The 19786-nt window shown below is 34.0% G+C and overlaps 1 protein-coding gene across 5 annotated transcripts in view; it reads left to right on the top strand.

The window, feature by feature from the left end:
• Positions 1–19786, top strand: part of CPNE8 (copine 8) — a 308616-nt gene that overhangs the window by 108787 nt on the left and 180043 nt on the right. For all 5 annotated transcript variants that reach the window (XR_008373258.1, XM_053555697.1, XM_053555699.1 and 2 more), the window contains exons 7-10: positions 1855–1918; positions 6396–6499; positions 10767–10871; positions 12202–12243. Coding sequence is in view for 4 of the 5 variants with exons in the window: in XM_053555697.1 (XP_053411672.1) it covers positions 1855–1918; positions 6396–6499; positions 10767–10871; positions 12202–12243 (315 nt within the window). In the remaining variant the exon portion in view is untranslated. The remainder of the gene's footprint in view (positions 1–1854; positions 1919–6395; positions 6500–10766; positions 10872–12201; positions 12244–19786) is intronic.

A 19786-nucleotide genomic window follows, 5' to 3' on the forward strand; every position in this document is an offset into this window, starting at 1 on the left:
AGCACTCTACCAAGGGTGACAGAGTGACACTCTGTCTCAAAAAATAAATAAATAAATAAGATATATATATATATATGTGGTACAATTACATATTCGCTTACCATGAATAGAATTTGCTGCTCTTAGTGAGTCATTGAGTGAGTGAATGTGAAGACCGAGGGCATTATTGCACGCTACATTAGACCTTAACTTTTATACTCTTTTCTAATAGTGTTTAGCTTAAAACACACATTGTACAGCTGTACAAGAATATTTTCTTTATATCCTTATTCTGTGAACATTTTTTCTACTTTAAAATTTTTATTTTTATTTGCTTACTTTGAAAACTTTTTGTTAAAAATTAAGACATAAACATGAGCATTAGGCTAGGCCTATACAAGGTCGGGACTATCAGTCTCACTATATTACATCTCCCCATCTTTTTTTTTTTTTCTTTTTGCAAGCATAAAACAAAATTTATTGAGGAAAGGAGAGATAGGTTTACAGAGCAAGATGTATTCATCATCAGGAGCAAACGGGCCTACCCTGTTATCACAAAGAAAAGGCTCTGGTTATGGTTTGGGGTCTCATTTTATATTGCCTGGACAGGGCCCTCCTTGTGGTTCAGATGTTTCCATGAAATCACTTTGATGGACAGTTAACAGTATGGTAATTAGTCTTAAATTACTTTGTCAATGCTACAGTGCCTGTACTTCTCAGGATGGAATTAAGGTGGGGCACGTCTAAGAGGGTCCAACATTTGTCCTTTTGTCCAAGCTCAAGGCAGCCCCATGGCAGAGCACCCATTTGGCCATTTTTCCCTTGGAGAGCTAGAATTCTAATCATTTACCTAACAACTCTGCATTTGATAAGATAAATATAATTCTATCTCTTCTCATTAGTTTTCCTTCCCTAATGTTCACCTTCCTACTTTTGAGACCTATACTTTTATGTTCTATGGTTGATAGTATCAGTGGAAGGGCTTCATGGCCAATAACATTTGTGAAGCTGTCATCTCCTCTGATAACAATGCCTTCTTGTGGAATACTTCTAAGGCTGTGGTTCCCAAACCCTGGGCTGTGAACAGTAGTGGTCTATGGCTTGTTAGGAAACAGCAGCAGGGGAGCAGTGAGAAAGTGAGAGAAGCTTCATCTCCTTACTTCCCCCATCCATGGAAAAACTGTCTTCCAAGAACCTGGTCCCTGGCACCAAAAAAGTGGAGTATTGCTGTTCTAAAGGACTTGCCTGGGCCTGTTTTATGGTTAACTTTTACATTTTTATGAGTAGAAGAGTACACTCTATAAAATAATGACAAAAAATATAGTCAAGAAATTAACCAGTAACAGTTGTTTATTATTATTATTAATACTTTACATAATTACACCTGCTATACTTTTATACCACTGACAGGATAGTCGGTTTGTTTACACCAGCATCACAATAAGCACATGAGTAATGCATTGTGCTACAATGTCACATCACCAGGCCATAGAAGTCTTTCATCTCTATTGTAATCTTATGGGATGACCCTCTCCCTCCTATGTGTAGCCAGGTGTTCACTGAAATGTCATTATATGACACATGACTATTATATATTATTATATCATATTATGTATGTTAGACAATTTGACAATTTTGAGATACTGATTCTTGGGCAGAGGATTGATGTGTTCAAAGTAATCCTAAAAGTTTAACTTCATTGGGAAATGTAGATCTATGGCACAAATTAAAGGATAAGACTAGAAATATATTTTGTTAAGGAAGAGCCAACCTATTATTATTTTGTCATTTGATTCTATGAAATAAACATAATATCATGTTCTGTGGTGTTTATATAAAATATTTCTGCATATAAATATATTTTTATTGTTTTAGAGGAATTCCAGGAAAGAAATGTGGTACGATCATACTTACAGCAGAGGAATTAAACTGTTGTAGGGTAAGTAAAATTTTTTTTTGATTAAAAAAATTCTGAGACTTCCTTTGAAGTGTTGTTTCTGATACAATACTTGATAATTAGTTCTCGAGTAATGTTAGCAGAAATGTTACGCAATTCTATAATCTGTAAAATATCATTTTACATAAAATATCATTTGACCAAAGAGACTGTTTCTTAGGTGAAAAGGATATTGAATTAAGGAATTGAAGGTATTAAATTAAAACCTAATATCAACATTGTTTTATAAGCCGTAGTGTAAGAAATTGCAGTTATTCTAATGAGTTCAATTTCTGCAAAAATATTTAAAGATGTGTGTGTAAATCAGGAGGACTATTTCTAGTTACTCAAGTTTAGCCCTTTTGTACAGAATATGCCCCCCCCCCATTTTTCTAAATGAATTACTCCAGAAAATACACTGATTGCATCTTTTCTTAGTTTAGGAAGCCCACATTTGAAGGAAGGACAAGCTGTCACTGCAACTAGGAATATGACTCCATAGAGTGCATACTCTGTATTTTTGGACAGTTGTTATTTTTAGTTGTGATTTTCTTCTACACCCATTGACTCATATTCGATGATTTCACTGTCATTAAGAATGAGATGATAGCTGTGATGCTCCACTTTGGAGGTAATGATGGTGTGCTGAATCTGAAGTCAGCATCATTTGTTTAATGTGGTCCAGTGGATCTCTGGGAATTGTTATCTCTGGGGGAAAAAATTTGTCCCAGATTGCACCTGTACAGCTCTTTACTTTTTATTGCTTGATGATGGTCAGAACAGTATCTCCCCCCAAATACCCAAAGTTTAATACTTTTACATCAGCCACACTTTTTATAAAGAGAGCTATAGTTTATTTTATTTATCTCAAGACATTTGCTTTTTAAATTTTAGATAAATAATGTTTCTTTATTTACATCATATATTTCTTACATAATATGGTCAGAAAAGCATATGATTTTATTTGCCAGCAAATGGTAAAAACTGAGTATTCTAATTGATTCCACAGCTCTGGGATCCTGAGGCTGGGGAAATAGTGAGGTAACAACAGAGAACTATAATAAGAGGCTTTAATAGTAGAATGTAAGTAGTTTAACATGCATGCAAATTGAGGCTTCTTCTTCTTCCTCCCATTTTGTGTGTCTCCTTGGGAAGGTCATGGACATATCAGTCTCAGTTTTCTGATCAGTGAAATGCCTAGGACCTACCCACGGTATAATGCTGGTAAAGACCATCAGAATGAGGTTGACTTTGGGTTTTGCTCCTAATTTGTACTTTGTCTTATCAAGTCCTTGACTACTCTGAAGTTGACTTTTCATATTGGAAGGGAAAACCCCCCAAATATGAACCAGTTACTAGTTAAAACATTCTAGTTAAAATACTCTTCTGTAACATTAAATTTGACAATATAATGCATATCAAAGCATTTTGTATACACGAAAAATACCTTACACAAGTTCTATAACTATTTAAATTTAGAAGTATTGCCTACCATTCTACTTTTTAGTTAAAATAACATATTTTTTCAATTATATCATGTAATCTTCTTTTATAATTTTGTCTCTGAATTTGTGTATGTGTATGATAATATGTGTTTGTATAATGAAGGAAGAAAGAGAAAAGGAAGGTTGTAGTTAATAAGGTACATGCTCTTTATAGTGGTACTAACGTGTGATTTTGTCAAAATCCTCAGCTCATTGAGATGATTTTATGAAAGTACACAATGAATACTTTCTTTTCAGTTCTATTTAAAAATAGAGTCAAGACACCAAGGCCCGAGGTTGAGTATGGACTGGCTGCATCTTAAATGTCTTCCCCTTTCAATTCTATTGTCTTGCTTTAAGGACATGAAAAATTCTACAGCTTTTGTTCAAATGAAGGGGAATCTATAACTAAGTGATCTCTCCCTCTTTTTACTACTAAATCTTTAAGAATATCTGGAATTATCTTTCAATGAGTAAACATGTATTTCTCATACTTAGAAATTATAGATCTAACATTTTATCAATACTGCTTAGAATCTTGGTGCAACTTCATCTTTTCTATGTTCTGTTTCAATTTCTTAACAACTTTCATGATGATTGACATCATTATGAACACTTACAAACCTGAAATGGTATTTATTACTATGGTAGTATAATAGAATGCACAAGTATATTCAAAACAATGTTCATAGTTACTTCAAAAGAAATTCTTAGTTTGGTTTTGGGATCTTTAAAAGAATCAGGCATTATCATTTGGAATTTTGAATGAAATAATTTTAAATCACCCATCACACTATGCAAATCTACATATTCTTTCCTTTAAAGCAAGTTGTCAGTTATCAACTTGTTGTGCCGTGAGCATAGGCTTTAAAGTCAGGATACTAAATTTCAGTCTTGCCCTTTCACCCTTCATCTGAGTGAGGTTATGTTCTTGGAATTCTAATTTATGCATCTGTAAAATATATCTATTTAAAAGCCAGGTTTATTGAGTTACAATTGACATACAAAAAGCTGTGCATATTTAATGTGTATAACTTGATGAGTCTGGAGATAAGTACAAGGTCTGATAATTAAGTACATGAACTTGCTACCATGTGCTTACATTGACAGCACTGTACAAACAATCAGGGCAGGTTGATAACCTTGGTATATCAGTGTCTCCCAGCTGCATTCATGTTGACATGTGGCAGTATTTTCCTGATTGGTGTTCATTATTGCTGTTGCATGTTTTTGTGTGGTGTCTCAAGAATGTCACAGTTTGAATTGGAGCAATGACCAAACATTAAATGTCTTGTTAAACTTGGCAAGAGTGAACTCAGGTACATGCTAGTCCATGTTTATGGGATTAATGCCATGGATTAAACATTCTTCTGAGGGGAGAGAAAAATCTCACTAATGAAGAAAGGTCAGGGCAGCTAATAATGACAGAACTGATGAAAACATTGCAAAAATTCATTCAAGTATGCATCAAAGTTGTTGTCTGACTGTAAGAAGCACAGTAGACCAATTAAACATCACTAGAGAAACAGTTAGGAAAATATTAACTGAAAAACTTGACATAAGAAAGGTGTGTTCAAACATGGTCCCGAAGGAGCTAAATGATGAACAAAAACAAAGGAGAGTCTAAATTTGCCAGAATGTTTTGTAGAGGCAATACAACGTCAAAGCTGAGTTGTCACTGGTCATGGAGCATAAGTGTCCCAATATGACCCAGAAACAAAGTGCCAAAGTACTTTGAAAGTCAGCAAATTCTCCACAACCAAAAAAGTTCTGTCAGTCCAAATCAAGAGTCAAAACAATATTGTTAACCTTTTTTGGTATCAGAGGGATTATCCACTATGAATTTGTACCAACTGGACAGTTAATGCAGTTTACTACTTGAAAGTGCTGAAGAGGTTGCTTGAAAAAGTTAGATGGAAACAACCTAAACTTTTCACCACTAACTCATGGCTTTTGCATCATGACAATGCACCAGCTCACACAGCACTGTCTGTGAGGGACTTTTTAGACAGTAAACAAAAAACTGTATTGGAACACTCTCCCTACTCATCTGATCTGGCCCCCAATGACTTTTTTCTTTACCTAAAGATAAAGGAAATACTGAAAGGAAGACATTCTTATGGCATTCAGGACATCAAGTGTAATACAATGATGGCTTTAATGGACATTCCAGAAAACGGGTTCCAAAATTGCTTTGAAGGGTGGACTAGCCTCCCAATAGGAGTATAAAGTCCTAAGGTAGGAAAGAGCTGTGATTGTTTGCTGGGGCTGGCAGGAGGGGATGACTAATGAAAAGTTTTGCCAGATGAAGGTGGAAAAACCTGGTCATAGCTCACTCGATGATGGCCTTTGTCGAAGGCCATGTTACAGATTCTGCATGTATACCAAATGCAAAACCTTGAAGTATTTCATTTGTGAGCAATACAGTTTCTTTCATGTTTTAAAAGCTTTACAGTCTTAGTCCATTTCGCATTGCTATAAAAGAGTACTTGAGGCTGGATAATCTATAAAGAAAACAGTTATATTTGGCCCACAGTTCTGCAGGTTGTGTAGGCAGCGTGCCATCAGCATGTGCTTCTGGTGAGGGCCTCAGGCTGCTTCCCCTCATGGTGAAGGCAAAGGGGTGTAGGCACCACATGGCAAGCCGTGGGAAGCAGAACTGAGAGGAGACGCAAGGGTCTTTTAACAGACAACATCACACCATTCCAGAGGACTATGCCTCCGTGACCCAAGCACCTCTAGCCTGGCCTCACTTCCACCATGGGCGACCAAATTTCAACAGAAGGTTGGAAGGGAGGAATGTCCAAAGTATCTCAGTACTTTTTAAAGTTGCATTAGTTGTTTAAAAATCAATTCTATGTTGTCTGAGATTCTCCCACACTTGGCCATTGGCATTAAAGTGGTGTATTTGTTTTCTTGTCAAGTCTTGTTTGTGACATGTGGTTTCCAGTTATTTATAGCCCAGGTTTTGAGCTATTCATTAATTTTGTGTTTAGGATGCTGTTCTGATGCAATTTTGTGCAAACAAATTGGATAAGAAGGACTTCTTTGGAAAATCGGATCCTTTTCTCGTATTTTATCGAAGTAATGAAGATGGCAGGTACATTTATCTTTTATGCATTTTAACTTCAGGGTAAAGAAGATACTTGAATTATCTTTTTCTCAGAGAGAATACTGATAATTGGATTAAAATATTTTAGTATTTTACGAATTGTATGATTTTAAATCTCAACACAATGTGTAACTTTATAAGCATTTTATATGATTTGTTTAATACTTAAAATAAATGATTTCCAGTTTTATAGACATATTTTATCTTTACTTTTAAATGAAATTATATTTCTTTAAAAGTGTGGAAGAATTACATTTTATGGAAACTCAAATGCTAAAACAAATGTATTTTGCTATAGCATCAAACCATTTTCTTAAAGAAGGATGTAGATCTGAGGATGCTACAGTTCATGCATTTTTTTAATACTACAGTTTTTTAAATCGATAATATCTGTGTCTATTCTTCAGTAACACTTTTCATTATATTCTAGCAATTTGAATATTTTTGGCAGTCATGATCAGCCATTAGGCAGTCATATGATTTCTATGTGTTTTGAATATGTATTCATGAGTTATAGAGTATAATTTAATGCACATGGCTTTGCCAGAAATGTATTTTGACTATTGTTTTTTATGACTTCTATTGTCAATAATTGTGAGACTGCTTAGTGGTTAAAAATATGGGTACTTTTTGTTGTCTAGATTTAATTCCTGACCCTCAGTACTTAACAACTATGGGACCAGGGGCAAATTTTTAACCGCTATGAGACCTTATTTCCTCATCTATAGTGTGGGGTAATAATCACAACTAGCTCATAGGGTTGTAGAGAAGATTGAATTGATCCCTCTCTCTCATTCATTCCTCTAGCTAGAAGGTGGCCTGACTTATAGGAAGAACTTCCGCATTAGCCCTTATCTTTAAGTGTGATGTTTCCTTTTTTGTTTTCCTTAATTATGTGTAATAAAACATCAGCTAAAGAGAAAACATTGTTTGGAAATTAGAAATAAGGAAAGTAGAATGAAAAAACTATTTGTCACTACTGCTACGCTTATAAATGAAATTATGTAACAAATAACATTATATAGTTAGGGTGTAAAATGTTGAATAAAAATAAAGCATTTGCTATTTAGTGTGAATACCCTAGACAGTTTTTAATGATGATTTACTGTTTGGAGATTTTTGTGGATACAGCTACTTGGCAACTGTTGGGCATTTTTGTTTTGGTATCATATTATACGTTTTTCTGTTTCCCCCTTCTATTTTGGTGGTAAAATTGCATCCAAACACTATTTTTAATCATATGAAAAACATTGGACAGGACAAAACATACTTGCTCTTCATTTTAAGGCAGAGGAAAACTGAAGAATGATTCAAAATTTCTTGAGTCACAGTGTTCCTATGTCTCCTTCTGTATAAACTGCTTGTTTCCTGGATTTTCTATTTTTATTCTTTTTAGTAGAAGCATTAATAAAAAGCTACATAATAGACGATTATAAATTCTTATTTTCTTGCTTTCACATTTCTTTAGCTACTTGATGTGTATTTATAATTGACTAATAATTTTCCTTTAGAATAACTATTTTAGGTAAATGGCTTCATTTAAAGCATCCCCATATAGGTTATTTAATATAATAAAATCTATTTTCTCATAATACTATTTCTGATACACACATAGAAACACTCCTGGATGTTAGAAAAAGCTACAACAGACTCCTGTCAGAATTTTAACTAGTTACACCAGCCCTGGAATTCTTAGCAGTGAGATTTTGCTGTCTGTATTGTGTCTAATGCATTAAGAATGAGAATGATTAATGGGTGACAGATGACTACCTGGCTCATAAATCTCTCACGAAGTTGAGTCACTTTTGTGAAAAGTTTTGAGTATCAAAGTATTTAATTACTGCAGCTGGTGATACCAGGATGATAACAGAAATTTTTGAGTTCACTGTAAGCAAAGAGGGCAGAAAATCAGTAGATTGTTGAGAATGTGATTCTAAGATGGTGAGCTGGTCCCCCTCTCTCCTCCGTCCTTCCAGCTGTCATCTCTCTAGCTGTCTATCTGTATCTACTATCATACCAAAGACTTGTTATATATCAGAATATGATACAAGAGAAGAAAAATACCACTCATAGATCTTCAAGAATGTGTCATATAATTGTGCAGGGAGACAGATGCCTGTTTTGGGGACAAACCCACACAACAACTATGCCTTTCCAATGTCATTTGGTCTCTATGAATTTTCTTAACCATTTTTCTGCACATTTGCCTTTTCTCATCTGTTTCTTGTCTGTTCTCCTCCAATCCCCCACATCTTTCTCCCCATCTCTTCGGCTTTGGACATCTCAATCCTCTTTTTCAGAGTCTTCTCTGTCGTCTTTCTTTCTTTCAATGCCTTTTGCCCTCAGTGGCTCCTAAATTGCTTCAGGTGAGTAACTGAGAATATTTGACCACAAATACATCCCCCTGAGCTTTGTCCATGTAGTGACAGGGTTTTCTTAGATGGACGAGGGTGTTACTGGGAAGAAGAGCGGGCGCTATGGCTATAAGTCTTGTGATGAACACTTGATCCTTTATACAATATTATGTTTCTTACAGAAACCAATCCCTCTTGCATGAGGGGAGGAAAATGGACTTGTGGAGATTATTTTCCCATAGGGGTTAGGTACAATATATTCACTAGAATTACGTAATATTCTCATGTCACATGATTGCTAGAGAGAGCTTTGCACTTGGAATGCTTCATGACTAGGGTCTTAGTGAAAGCTGGATCTAGGTATTGTTTTCACCAAAACCATTTTAAATATTTTGTAGCTCATGAATTGCTACATAATTTTACATTAGCCAAGAACATTTCCAGGAGTTGATGGATGTCTGGAGATTAAATGGTTTGGTGAAAACAACACTGGAATTTGAACCGGAGAACCAAGTTTAAGGCTACAGGGATTCCATCCCTTTGGGAATTCATTAGATAGATAGAGCCAACAGTTTATAAATAAAGAGCCACATCTTGAGTGGTCTCACTGTACATCCATGATGTTATCTTATTGGGCCCTTGGGGTTCCTAGGAATCCTTCTCCTTTTTTTTTTTAAATCCATGAACTTGTCCTTTATCCCAGACACTTCAGGACTTCTGCCCCTCCTCATTCTTTCTCGTGATCATACTTATTTCATAAGAACATGGAAGCAGGCCGGGCATGGTGGCTCACGCCTGTAATCCTAGCACTCTGGAAGGCCAAGGCAGGTAGGTTGCTTGAGTTTAGGAGTTCGAGACCAGCCTGAGCAAGAGTAAGCCTCCATCTTTACTAAAAATTAAAAAAAACTAGCTAGGCATAGGGGTGGGCACCTGTAGTCCCAGCTACTTGGAAGGGTAAGGCAAGAAGATCTCTTGAGCCCAATAGTTTGAGCTTGCTGTGAGCTGGTCTGATGTTATGGCACTCTACCCAGGGCAACAGAATGAGACGCTAAAAAAAAAAAAAAAAAAAAAAAAGGAGCATGGAAGCAATTGGAGGTCTTCCTCATGATCCCATCACAATATCTACTCCCAAGTTCTGCAAACATCTCTGCAAAATGGCCATCTGTACTGCCAAGGTCAGTTCCTCCCCCGAGGCTTTGAATGCCAAGTACTGTGATCTACTTAAAAGACATTGCTCCAGACTTTCTCTCCTTTCTTTTATGCATCATAAATGGTTACCTCTCTACAGGAGTTTTTCCCTTAGCATACAACCTTGCTGTTATTTCTTTCATCTTAAAATGAAAATCGAAGTTACAATGAATACAACTCCAAAATATTATTTTTAAATTAATTTTTCCCTCTAAGCTTTTTCTTTCCCAGTTTCTCTTTTTCTCTTCACAAGTAGACTAAAAAAATGTTCGCACACTGACACCGTGCCTTGGTTTTTGGTTTCTCTTCTCTTTCTTACACCCACTCCAACCGAGTTTCTGTCCCAGCGTTTCAACAAACTGCTCTTCTCAGGGTTCCTGTTGACCTTAATAATCTTAGTGAGGGATGCATATTTTGTACTTGATCAAATTCCTTTAATCACCAGAATTTTTCTAGAGACTGTTTACACAACAGGGTTGGGATCTGTTAAACTTGAAGATTACTTTTAGTAAACTTATTGCAATATATTTTGTAGTGAGGTAATCTTTAAAGTTTTAAAATTACACATCTATTTCCATTCACTAAAGTAGCTGGAACAGAAGGACTGATAACATTTATTCTGCATGAAAAGAAAGAGAGGAAAGACTATTAAAACAATAGATCAATTAAAATAATTGAGTCATGGAAATAATGAAAAACTCTTTTTCTTACAGTTTTACAATTTGTCATAAAACAGAAGTTGTCAAAAACACTCTAAATCCTGTATGGCAAGCATTCAAGATCTCGGTCAGAGCACTGTGTAATGGAGATTATGACAGGTAAAGCAAATGACAACTTTTCTAAGGATTTTGAATATTCACTATACATCTAATACCCTAAATCAATTTTTACTTAAAAAAATTTTTAATTATAAAAATGTGTATGTATAGAGGTTTATTTAAAAATTTTAAATAACTCTTTTTAAAATCCATAATGACTTGGGGAAGAGAAAGGATTTGACTAATAAAAATTTGGTTTAACTGATTTTCTAAAAAAAAAAAAAATCACAAAGCTATACTAAAAGTATATTGAATATTAGTTTTAACTTATTATTCATAAATTATTTCACATTTTTTCTTATCTGAGGAAAGGATGTGATATTGTTCTTCTAGTATAGAATAAGTAAATATATAAGAGGTATAAAAGTATGGCTAGATAAATGATCAACCCTGACATACTCTTAAATTATTATTTGGCATAACTACTCTGATGATTGCTGAATCATAAAGGTTCCGTGGTTGGTAACAGGGAGATTTTAGTGTTTTACGAGTAGCTGGGTCAGGTGGTCTTGATGATCTTTCAACAATATACTTAGTATCTGACATATTCTTAATATAAGTTTTTTCTTTTCCTTATGAAACATTATTGTAAGGTTATAATGTAGAAGTCTTAACCCATCCCACCCAAAAGCAATGAAAAATAAAAACCCGATCTCTTTTGTTATCTTACTTGTCTTGTTATTGATATATAAGAAAATAGAAATTGAATTAAGTAGGATGGTAGAAGAAACTATTGATCACCAATATCCTATTAAGTTTACTTTGAAATTGACTCATTTGATTGATTTAGTAAGATCACAGCTTTATTTAACTTGATGCATTCTTTATCCTAAGAACGTTATTCTCACAGTGTAGTTCCTGAGTACCAGCTTCAGCATCACCTGGTAACCTTATAGAAATTTAAATTCTCAGACCCCAACCCAGACCCATTGACCCAGAAACTATGGGAAAGATCTACCAATCTGTGGTTCGCAAAGTCCACCATGTTCCTCCCTGATCAGTGCTGAGTTTGAGAACAATGGCTTCAAGACAGTGGTTTTTGAGAGTGGAGAAGTGGGTTCAAACCTCCCCACTGAGAAGTTAGATCAAACCACACAAGCTTTCCCATATACTTTCCCTACTCATTTTAAAAATTCAATAAAGATTCTAGAAGCCTGCATTAAGATGTAAATTGAATTATGTTAATAAAATTAGCTTCAAATTAATTTATAAAGCCTGTAAGCATACACTATTTTATCTAAAAAAATGAACTTATTTTTAAATTCTCAATCATACTTAATGATTTTGCTCTTACTAAGTCATTTCATGCGTATGTTTTTCTCACGGGCAGAACAATCAAAGTAGAGGTGTATGACTGGGATCGAGATGGAAGGTAAGACGTTCTCGTTCCTTTTATTTGAATTCTTGAGATACTGTAAGGCATACATAATTGAAATGACTACATGTTTAAATTGTCATTTCCAGAATGCATATTTTGCCTTGTTTATCCAAATGTTAATGAGATGTTTACATGAAATTTTAAGAATGAGTGTATTTTTTTCAACTTGGAGATGAAAATAAGAGGTTTTCCTTGTGTCTAATAACATAGTAAAGATTTTCAGCTTAGATCTGCAGTTCTTACTGTGTCTCACTCGCACATACCTCAGGTTCTCAAATTTCTGCATCTCACCATTTCTCTGAAGATTCCTATGAAACCTTTATATTCCAGTTCAAAAGAATAATGTTAGTGTCACACTCCCCCATCCCCTCCCCCCAAAAAAGAAAGAAAGAAAAAGAAAGTCACACATCGTACAAACAAAACTCTAGAATCATTTTTGATGATTACCAAACTAAGCAGTTCTTTCAGTCTCCACAATCGTGATCTCTCTCTGCACATCACAGCAGGTGTTAAAGATTAAAAGAGAGGAACGCACCACTTCGTCCATTAAGCATTTTTCAAGAGTTTCTACTATCTTAACTAGGATTGATTTCGAGGTTCTTTTTTTAATGGGGATAAGCCAAGGGATGCAGAATGTTCAAATCCCACTTTGCCCCAGCCAACTCCCTCTCCAGGTGATCTGGAAAGGACTAAATATACAGATATCTAAGGAGAATAAAAAATGGGAATGAAGAGGGTACTTTTAACTTTTCACTTGGCTAATGCCCAGAATTTTAATGCATAGTTTATGATAAATGGAGCTAAAGCCTGAGTTTAAAGTTCAAGATCTAAGCCAGGGCTCTGTGTCATATATAAGTTGGCAGCCAATCTCAAAGGGATGAAAGTCCCTGGATACCTGGGCATTCCTGCGACTGCAAGAACAAGTTGAAGAAGGCTGGCTATGCTGACAGGCACACTCTCTCATCTGTGTGGCACGGCAGGAGAATGCCCCATTGGAGAGGCCCATGTGAGCATGTATAATGTGATACTTGCTATGTGTTCAATTGCACATGTGGTCCAAGAAGTGTTCTGAATTTGATCCAACTAGTATTTTTTTTTCCTTTTCAAGAAGTAACAATTATATAAGATTTATGTACCATGTAAGTATACAAGGCTTAAGGAATTCAGTGTTCCAGTTGTATCTTAACATGATCATGCTTAAGAATCCTAATACTGGACTGTGGTGTACTCTCAGAGGTAATCTATGCTCTACCACTGATCTTTACATTTCTGCCAGGTATTCATTTGATTAATTACTTAGTTCTACATGCATTCTGAAGAGATCTTATCAGAGAACCTTATGTTTTCTTACAAGGATTTATGCTCCATTGCTTATTAAACTTGATTTACTGAGAAAACGAGTTTTGGTGCTCAGAATAATAAAAAAGGAAATAACGCCAATCAGAGGACTTTATGCCTTGCATCATGTATCTTATTTTAAATTTTTATTGATATTTCAGAGAAATGGTTTTAATTCAACCATTTAGAGATGAATGGCACTTAAGTGAAAGCCTTCAACCTGAACATTGGTCTTATTCTGTGATACTTGAATAATTGATAATGTGATAATTATGAAGAATGTAAAGGCAATTTAAAAGACCATTTAATCAATTTACATATTTTACTACCCGATTTTTTTTTGTTGTATTTCCTGGAAAAGTGGATAAACCATTTCTAGGTAGCAAATCTACCTAACAAGAAGCGAGGTAGAGAGTAAAGAGTTATTATGACTCTGAAAGAATCCTAATAGACACTGAAAGGGCCAGTGCGATATATCTGGCTTAAATTAAGAGAATGAGAGCTAGGGAGTAAGAACAGAGCATGTGTGTGCATGAGAAGGAAATTGAGGGCATTAGAGCTGAAAAATATTTTTCAACAAAAAATAATCCGAGACATAAGATTTTGAAGCAAACTAAATACTTAGATACTGAGATTTTATAAGGTTATTTTGTCATTAGATTACCAACTATGATAAGGGAAGACTGGCAGTGGTGGGAGACATTTTGATTTATTTTAAAATTTTCATTGTAAAATTTTTAGCAGCATGTTCAAAAGACATCTGAGTTAAAGACTATATGAAAGTAAAGGGGATGAGATTGGGAGGGGAAAAGAATGTTAGGGGAAATTTTAAGTATTCTTTGGAAAATGAATTGTATGATTACCAGAATAATGAGGGGAATGGAGTATAATTTTGTAAGTGGTCTTTTTAATGTTTGAACAAATTGCTCTTTTGTTAATCCAAACTATAGACCTATATTTTAATATAAATATTTCATTATATAATTTTATATGATCCATGTGCACAAAGGGTCTTTTTTAAATGTTAGCAAAATGATAATTTTGTGGATGATATATAAAATGAAAAAGTAAAATAATTAAATAATTCTTGATAACACTTTCAAACCAGTAATCCATATTATATATGAAATTTGAAAAGCACAAAATAATGCATAAAAGCTTTATAAAGTCCAGATGTTAATTTTATAATTCAATGATAATAGTTACTGTATGATTGCTATACAAGTTGATATTCGGGCTGTGATTATGTATAGTATAATAACATGGTTATTAAACTTTTCACTTGTATTTTTGTTTCTCTGATGTAATTTCACAATGTAGACGTTCTTTTCTTAAATCAGAGTAACTGTGGTCTGACTCTCAATGTATTTCATGACACAGTGTAATAATCAGCAGAGATTGTTTCCTATTCTTTTGTTTGTCTTCCCATTATCCTTAATGTTTGTTCTAAATTCTGTGCATATGTCAGTTTTTACTCAATATACCAATCCAGAACTTTTGACTGTTCTTATTGGAAAAGATTATTTGCTCAGTAGGGTTTTTTTTGACAGTCTAGACTAGTGTTGTGCAATGGAAATATAATGCAAGTTAACACATATAATTTTAAATTTTCTAGTGGCAACATTAGACAGCAAAAAGGAAAGTGATATCAATACATTATTTTTAATCATATGTACCCAGAGTATTAGAATTTTAATATAGAACCAATATAAAATTATGAAGAAGAAATTTTATATTTTTATACTGAGCCTTTGAAATTTGAAAAGTGATATTAATACATTATTTTTAATCATATGTATCCAGAGTATTAGAATTTTAATATAGAACCAATATAAAATTATGAAGAAGAAATTTTATATTTTTTATACTGAGGCTTTGAAATTTAGTTGATTATTTTATGCTTATAGCAAATCTGAGTTCAGACTAGCTACATTTCAAGTACCCTATAACAACTTGTGGTTAAACAACTTGTGGTTAGTGACTACTGTGTTGGATAGCACCTTGTAAACCTTACTGAAGTCCATATAATATGCATTATAAGTGACTTTGTATCAGATGGAATGTTTTGTGTGCATTTAATAGAAATTTATAATTGTCCCCTTTTAAAATGGGGCAACTGGTCAGATATTTGCATTATTTTATGCATCAGTGTAAACACAGAAAACCAATATAGTAATCTCTTTCGATCTAGTCAGAATGTGAGTACAAAATTAAAACAGAAAGTGCTTGGCAATATTACTTGCTTAGAATCACATAGTGTTTTACTAGCTAGTTTCGGCATCTGTGGTAAAAGTGATAGTCACAGACTGGGAACTTTAGATAACGGTGTGCTCTTACATTAGAATTCAGATACTATTTTTGACTCGATTCATGAACTTGAAATTAATTCTGTAAGAAACATCTCATGAATCTATGAAGAATACAAAAATGTGATGATGCTATTGACTAAGTAAGCAGTTGACATCCAATTAGGGATCTGAGCTAATCAAGAATCGAAGAAATAGTTATTTATCCTTTTCATTTAAACACATTGACAAAGATCTGAGAGTGCAGAGATATTGCTTGACCTTGATATGAATAATCAGCTTAAATGTCCTTATTTTCTACAAGTTAAACTACTTTACTGAAAACATTCCCCTAGTTGTCACCATTTCTTTAAGGAATGGGAAGGAAGAATATTTAAAACTTATTTTAACAATTGCAAAGCTAAAGTGCTGAGCAACTGACTTGTCTGGGTTACAAAGCAATCAGTGGAAGTATCCTTGAAAAGCTTCAATTGCTTGAGGTTGCATCAGCTGAATTTGTGGCTTCATTTAAAATTCATAGAGCTTTAATGGAACCGCTCTGCGTTAATGCCGTATGGCTCTGATGTGGGGACTGATTGTAAATGGGCCACCAAGAAGATCGCTGTCTGGTAGTAAAAAGATTTGATGAGAAGACTGGGCTAGTGCACTGCTAATCATAAAATGCCAGCAGGTGATGACTGCTGAACAGGAGGAATAAAAGTTTCATATTTGCCATTCTGCATTTTATAAAAGGTTGTCATTTCAGATGATAATACTTACTATAATTAAGTGCAAACTTCGTCTGTCTCTGAAATGCCATACAAGTGCTATCATTTTCTAGTATGTTACCTTTGGATATAATATTTGATAAATGCATTTGATGTTTCATTCTGGCTTTATGCATCATGTGACCAAGTGATTCTTGCCCCAGTACTAAAGAATTTACTTGTGAGTTGTCTAAAAAATTAGAACTCACTTAGAAAAAGCATTTGTAAACCTTTTATATTTTCTCAAATATTTTAAATTCCATTTCTTATTCTATTTCATTACCCCTAAGAATTACCCATGATTTGCTTTCAGTTAACCTTGAATATTCTAAACTTGTATTCAGTAGGCAAGATTCAGCTTCTATCACTTCTTTGAGACCTTTGAAAATATTGGTAAATGGAATTTCATAATCTATGTATCATTTTTGATGCATTTATTTTTTCTTTCACCTGTTAGAAAGATAATTAATGATTTTTCTCAAAGGTAGTTTACAAGGTTTTCTTTTTTGCACCTTTTCCTTTCAATTTATAATTCTTGCTCTCAAGAAATGATAATTTAATTATATATGTGTTTAGATACCTGAAGCAATAATCAATTTTCAACTTTTCTGCATCTTCACTTATTTATTCTATTGAGATGCATTTTTTCTATGTCCCAATAGAAATGATATTAATTTATTTATTTATTTAGGAAATTAATTAATTAATTATTTAATTAATTGAGAAAAAAGTTGTTATTAAACACTTATTATGTGTTAAACAATTTGGCAGGTAATGTGACTTAATGGAAAACTTCAATCTTTATAAACAATAATTTGATTAAATGTGTTTTTTGGATATCATTCTACCTACTGTGAATGAATTTGAGTTCTTTCAGATATATATGTATTTTAGGCTTTTTCACATTTTCAGTAAGATTTTTAAGAAAATTATGTAAATTTCCACACTGGCCTTTCGCTAAAAGATATTTGCGGAATAGATTTTGAAGAGTTGTATTCTAGCCATTTTCACTATTCAGTTTCAGAGTTGGCCCTGTCCTCTTCCACATCTTGGCTCAGCCTCACCCCCTGGAAAGCCCTTCTGGGTTCATTTTTGCCTGTTATTTTTCTGTTCAGGTCCAATCTAAACACTATCATTGATATGAAAGCTTTCCTTATACGTTTCAATTCATTTAATCCCTCTCTCCTGTGTGTTTGCTTTGCCATTGAGGAAAGTCTATCAGCCTATTTAACACATTATGAATTATAATGGAGTAATTTGTTTTTGCTTTACCTTTCATAATACTACAGTCATCCTTTATCTACAGCGCATGCGTTCCAAGACCCTCAGTGGATGTCTGAAACCACGAATAGTATTGAACCCAATATATTCTATTTTTTCCTGCACATACATGCCTGTGACTTTTATTTATAAATTAGACACGGTAGAGCGGTGCCCGTTCTCAGTGGGTGGGGCACCATCCACATACACCTAGGCTGGTGGATTCAAACCTGGTCCAGGCCTGCTAAAACAACAATGACAACTGCAACAAAAATAATAGCCAGGCCTTGTGGCAGGAGCCTGTAGTCCCAGCTATTTGGAAGACTGAGGCAAGAGAATTGCTTAATCCCAAGAGTTTGAGGTTGCTGTGAGCTATGACGTTACAGCACTCTACCCAGGGCAACAGCTTGAGACTTTGTTTCAAAAAAAAAAAAAAAATTAGACACAGTAAAAGACTAACAACAATAACTAAAATTAAAATTGAACCATATAACAATAGAACTTTATAATAAAAGTTATGTGAAGGTGGTCTTTTCTTTCTCTCTATAAAAAATATCTTACTGTGATGTATTCACCTATTTTCAGACTGTGGTTGGCCACAGGTAACTAAAATTGTAGAAAGTAAAACCGCAGATAAGAGGACATGACTGTAATTGTAAATTTCCTGATGTCAAGGACTATGTTTTGTCCACTCTACGCATTATAGTATCTATAATACAGCTTCTTACTGTGCTATTTCAATATTATAAAAGAGAATATTTGAAATAGCTCTGTTGTCTATCTAGTAAACACTCGACCGTCCATCATTATCTTCTCATTCTTCCTCTCTAATCACGAAATTATGGTCAATAATATTAGAAACTTCAAGTACTGAGTAATTCATCTGTCATTTCCTCACATTTCCTAAGACATCTTAGACATTATGTGCATGTATCTGTCATCTTATGCAGATTAAATACTTTATTGCATTATTTTATGTACAAATACTGATAACTTTCACCAACTCAATAAAAGTTATTAAATTCAAATCAATGGATATATTTCGAGTGTAAGTTTTGATTTTTATTCACTATGCTATTTAAACCCATCGGTCTCCATTAGAATATTCTGTCATCAGTCAAGTTTAAACATAAATCAATGTTTTTGAGAAAATTTAACATTTACCAGGGCATCCTTCCTCCCTCCCTCCTTTCCTCCCACCTTTTGTCCCTTCCTTCCTAAAATTATTATGGGTACAAACTAGTAGTATATCTTTGTTGATTGTTTCCTTTGCTGTGAAAAGTTTTTTAGTTTGTTGTGATCCCATTTGTCTAATTATGCTCTGGTTGCCTGGGCATTGGGATATTACTCAAGAAATCCTTGCTCAGACCAACATCTTGAAGCATTTCCTTGAAGCTTTTTTTTAGTTACTGAATAGTTTCTGGTCTTAGGTGTAAGCCTTTATTCCATTTGCTTTTATTTTATTTTATTTTATTTTTTATATGACAAGGGAGAAGGATCTTGTATCATTCATTGATTAATTCATTGTGACAGTACCAGGCTGTTTTGATTACTATAGCTCTTTGAAGTCAGGTGATGTGGTTCCTCCAGCTTTGTTCTTTTTGCTCAGGATGGTTTTGACTATTCTGGAACTTATTTTGGTTCCATATAAATTTTAGGGTTTTTTTTTTTTCCTATTTTTGTGAACTAAGTCATTAGTATTTTGTTGGGGATTGCATTGAATCTGTAGATTGCCTTGAGTAATGTAGACATTTTAACCATGTTGACTGTCCTGATCCATGAGCATGGGGATGTGTCCTCTTCAATTTTTTACTTCAGTGTTTTATAGATTTCATTATACAGAACTTTCACTTCCTTGTTTAAATTTATCCCTAGATACTTTATTCG

The sequence above is a fragment of the Nycticebus coucang genome, chromosome 12 (assembly GCF_027406575.1).
Source record: "Nycticebus coucang isolate mNycCou1 chromosome 12, mNycCou1.pri, whole genome shotgun sequence".
Classification (NCBI taxonomy): domain Eukaryota; kingdom Metazoa; phylum Chordata; class Mammalia; order Primates; family Lorisidae; genus Nycticebus; species Nycticebus coucang.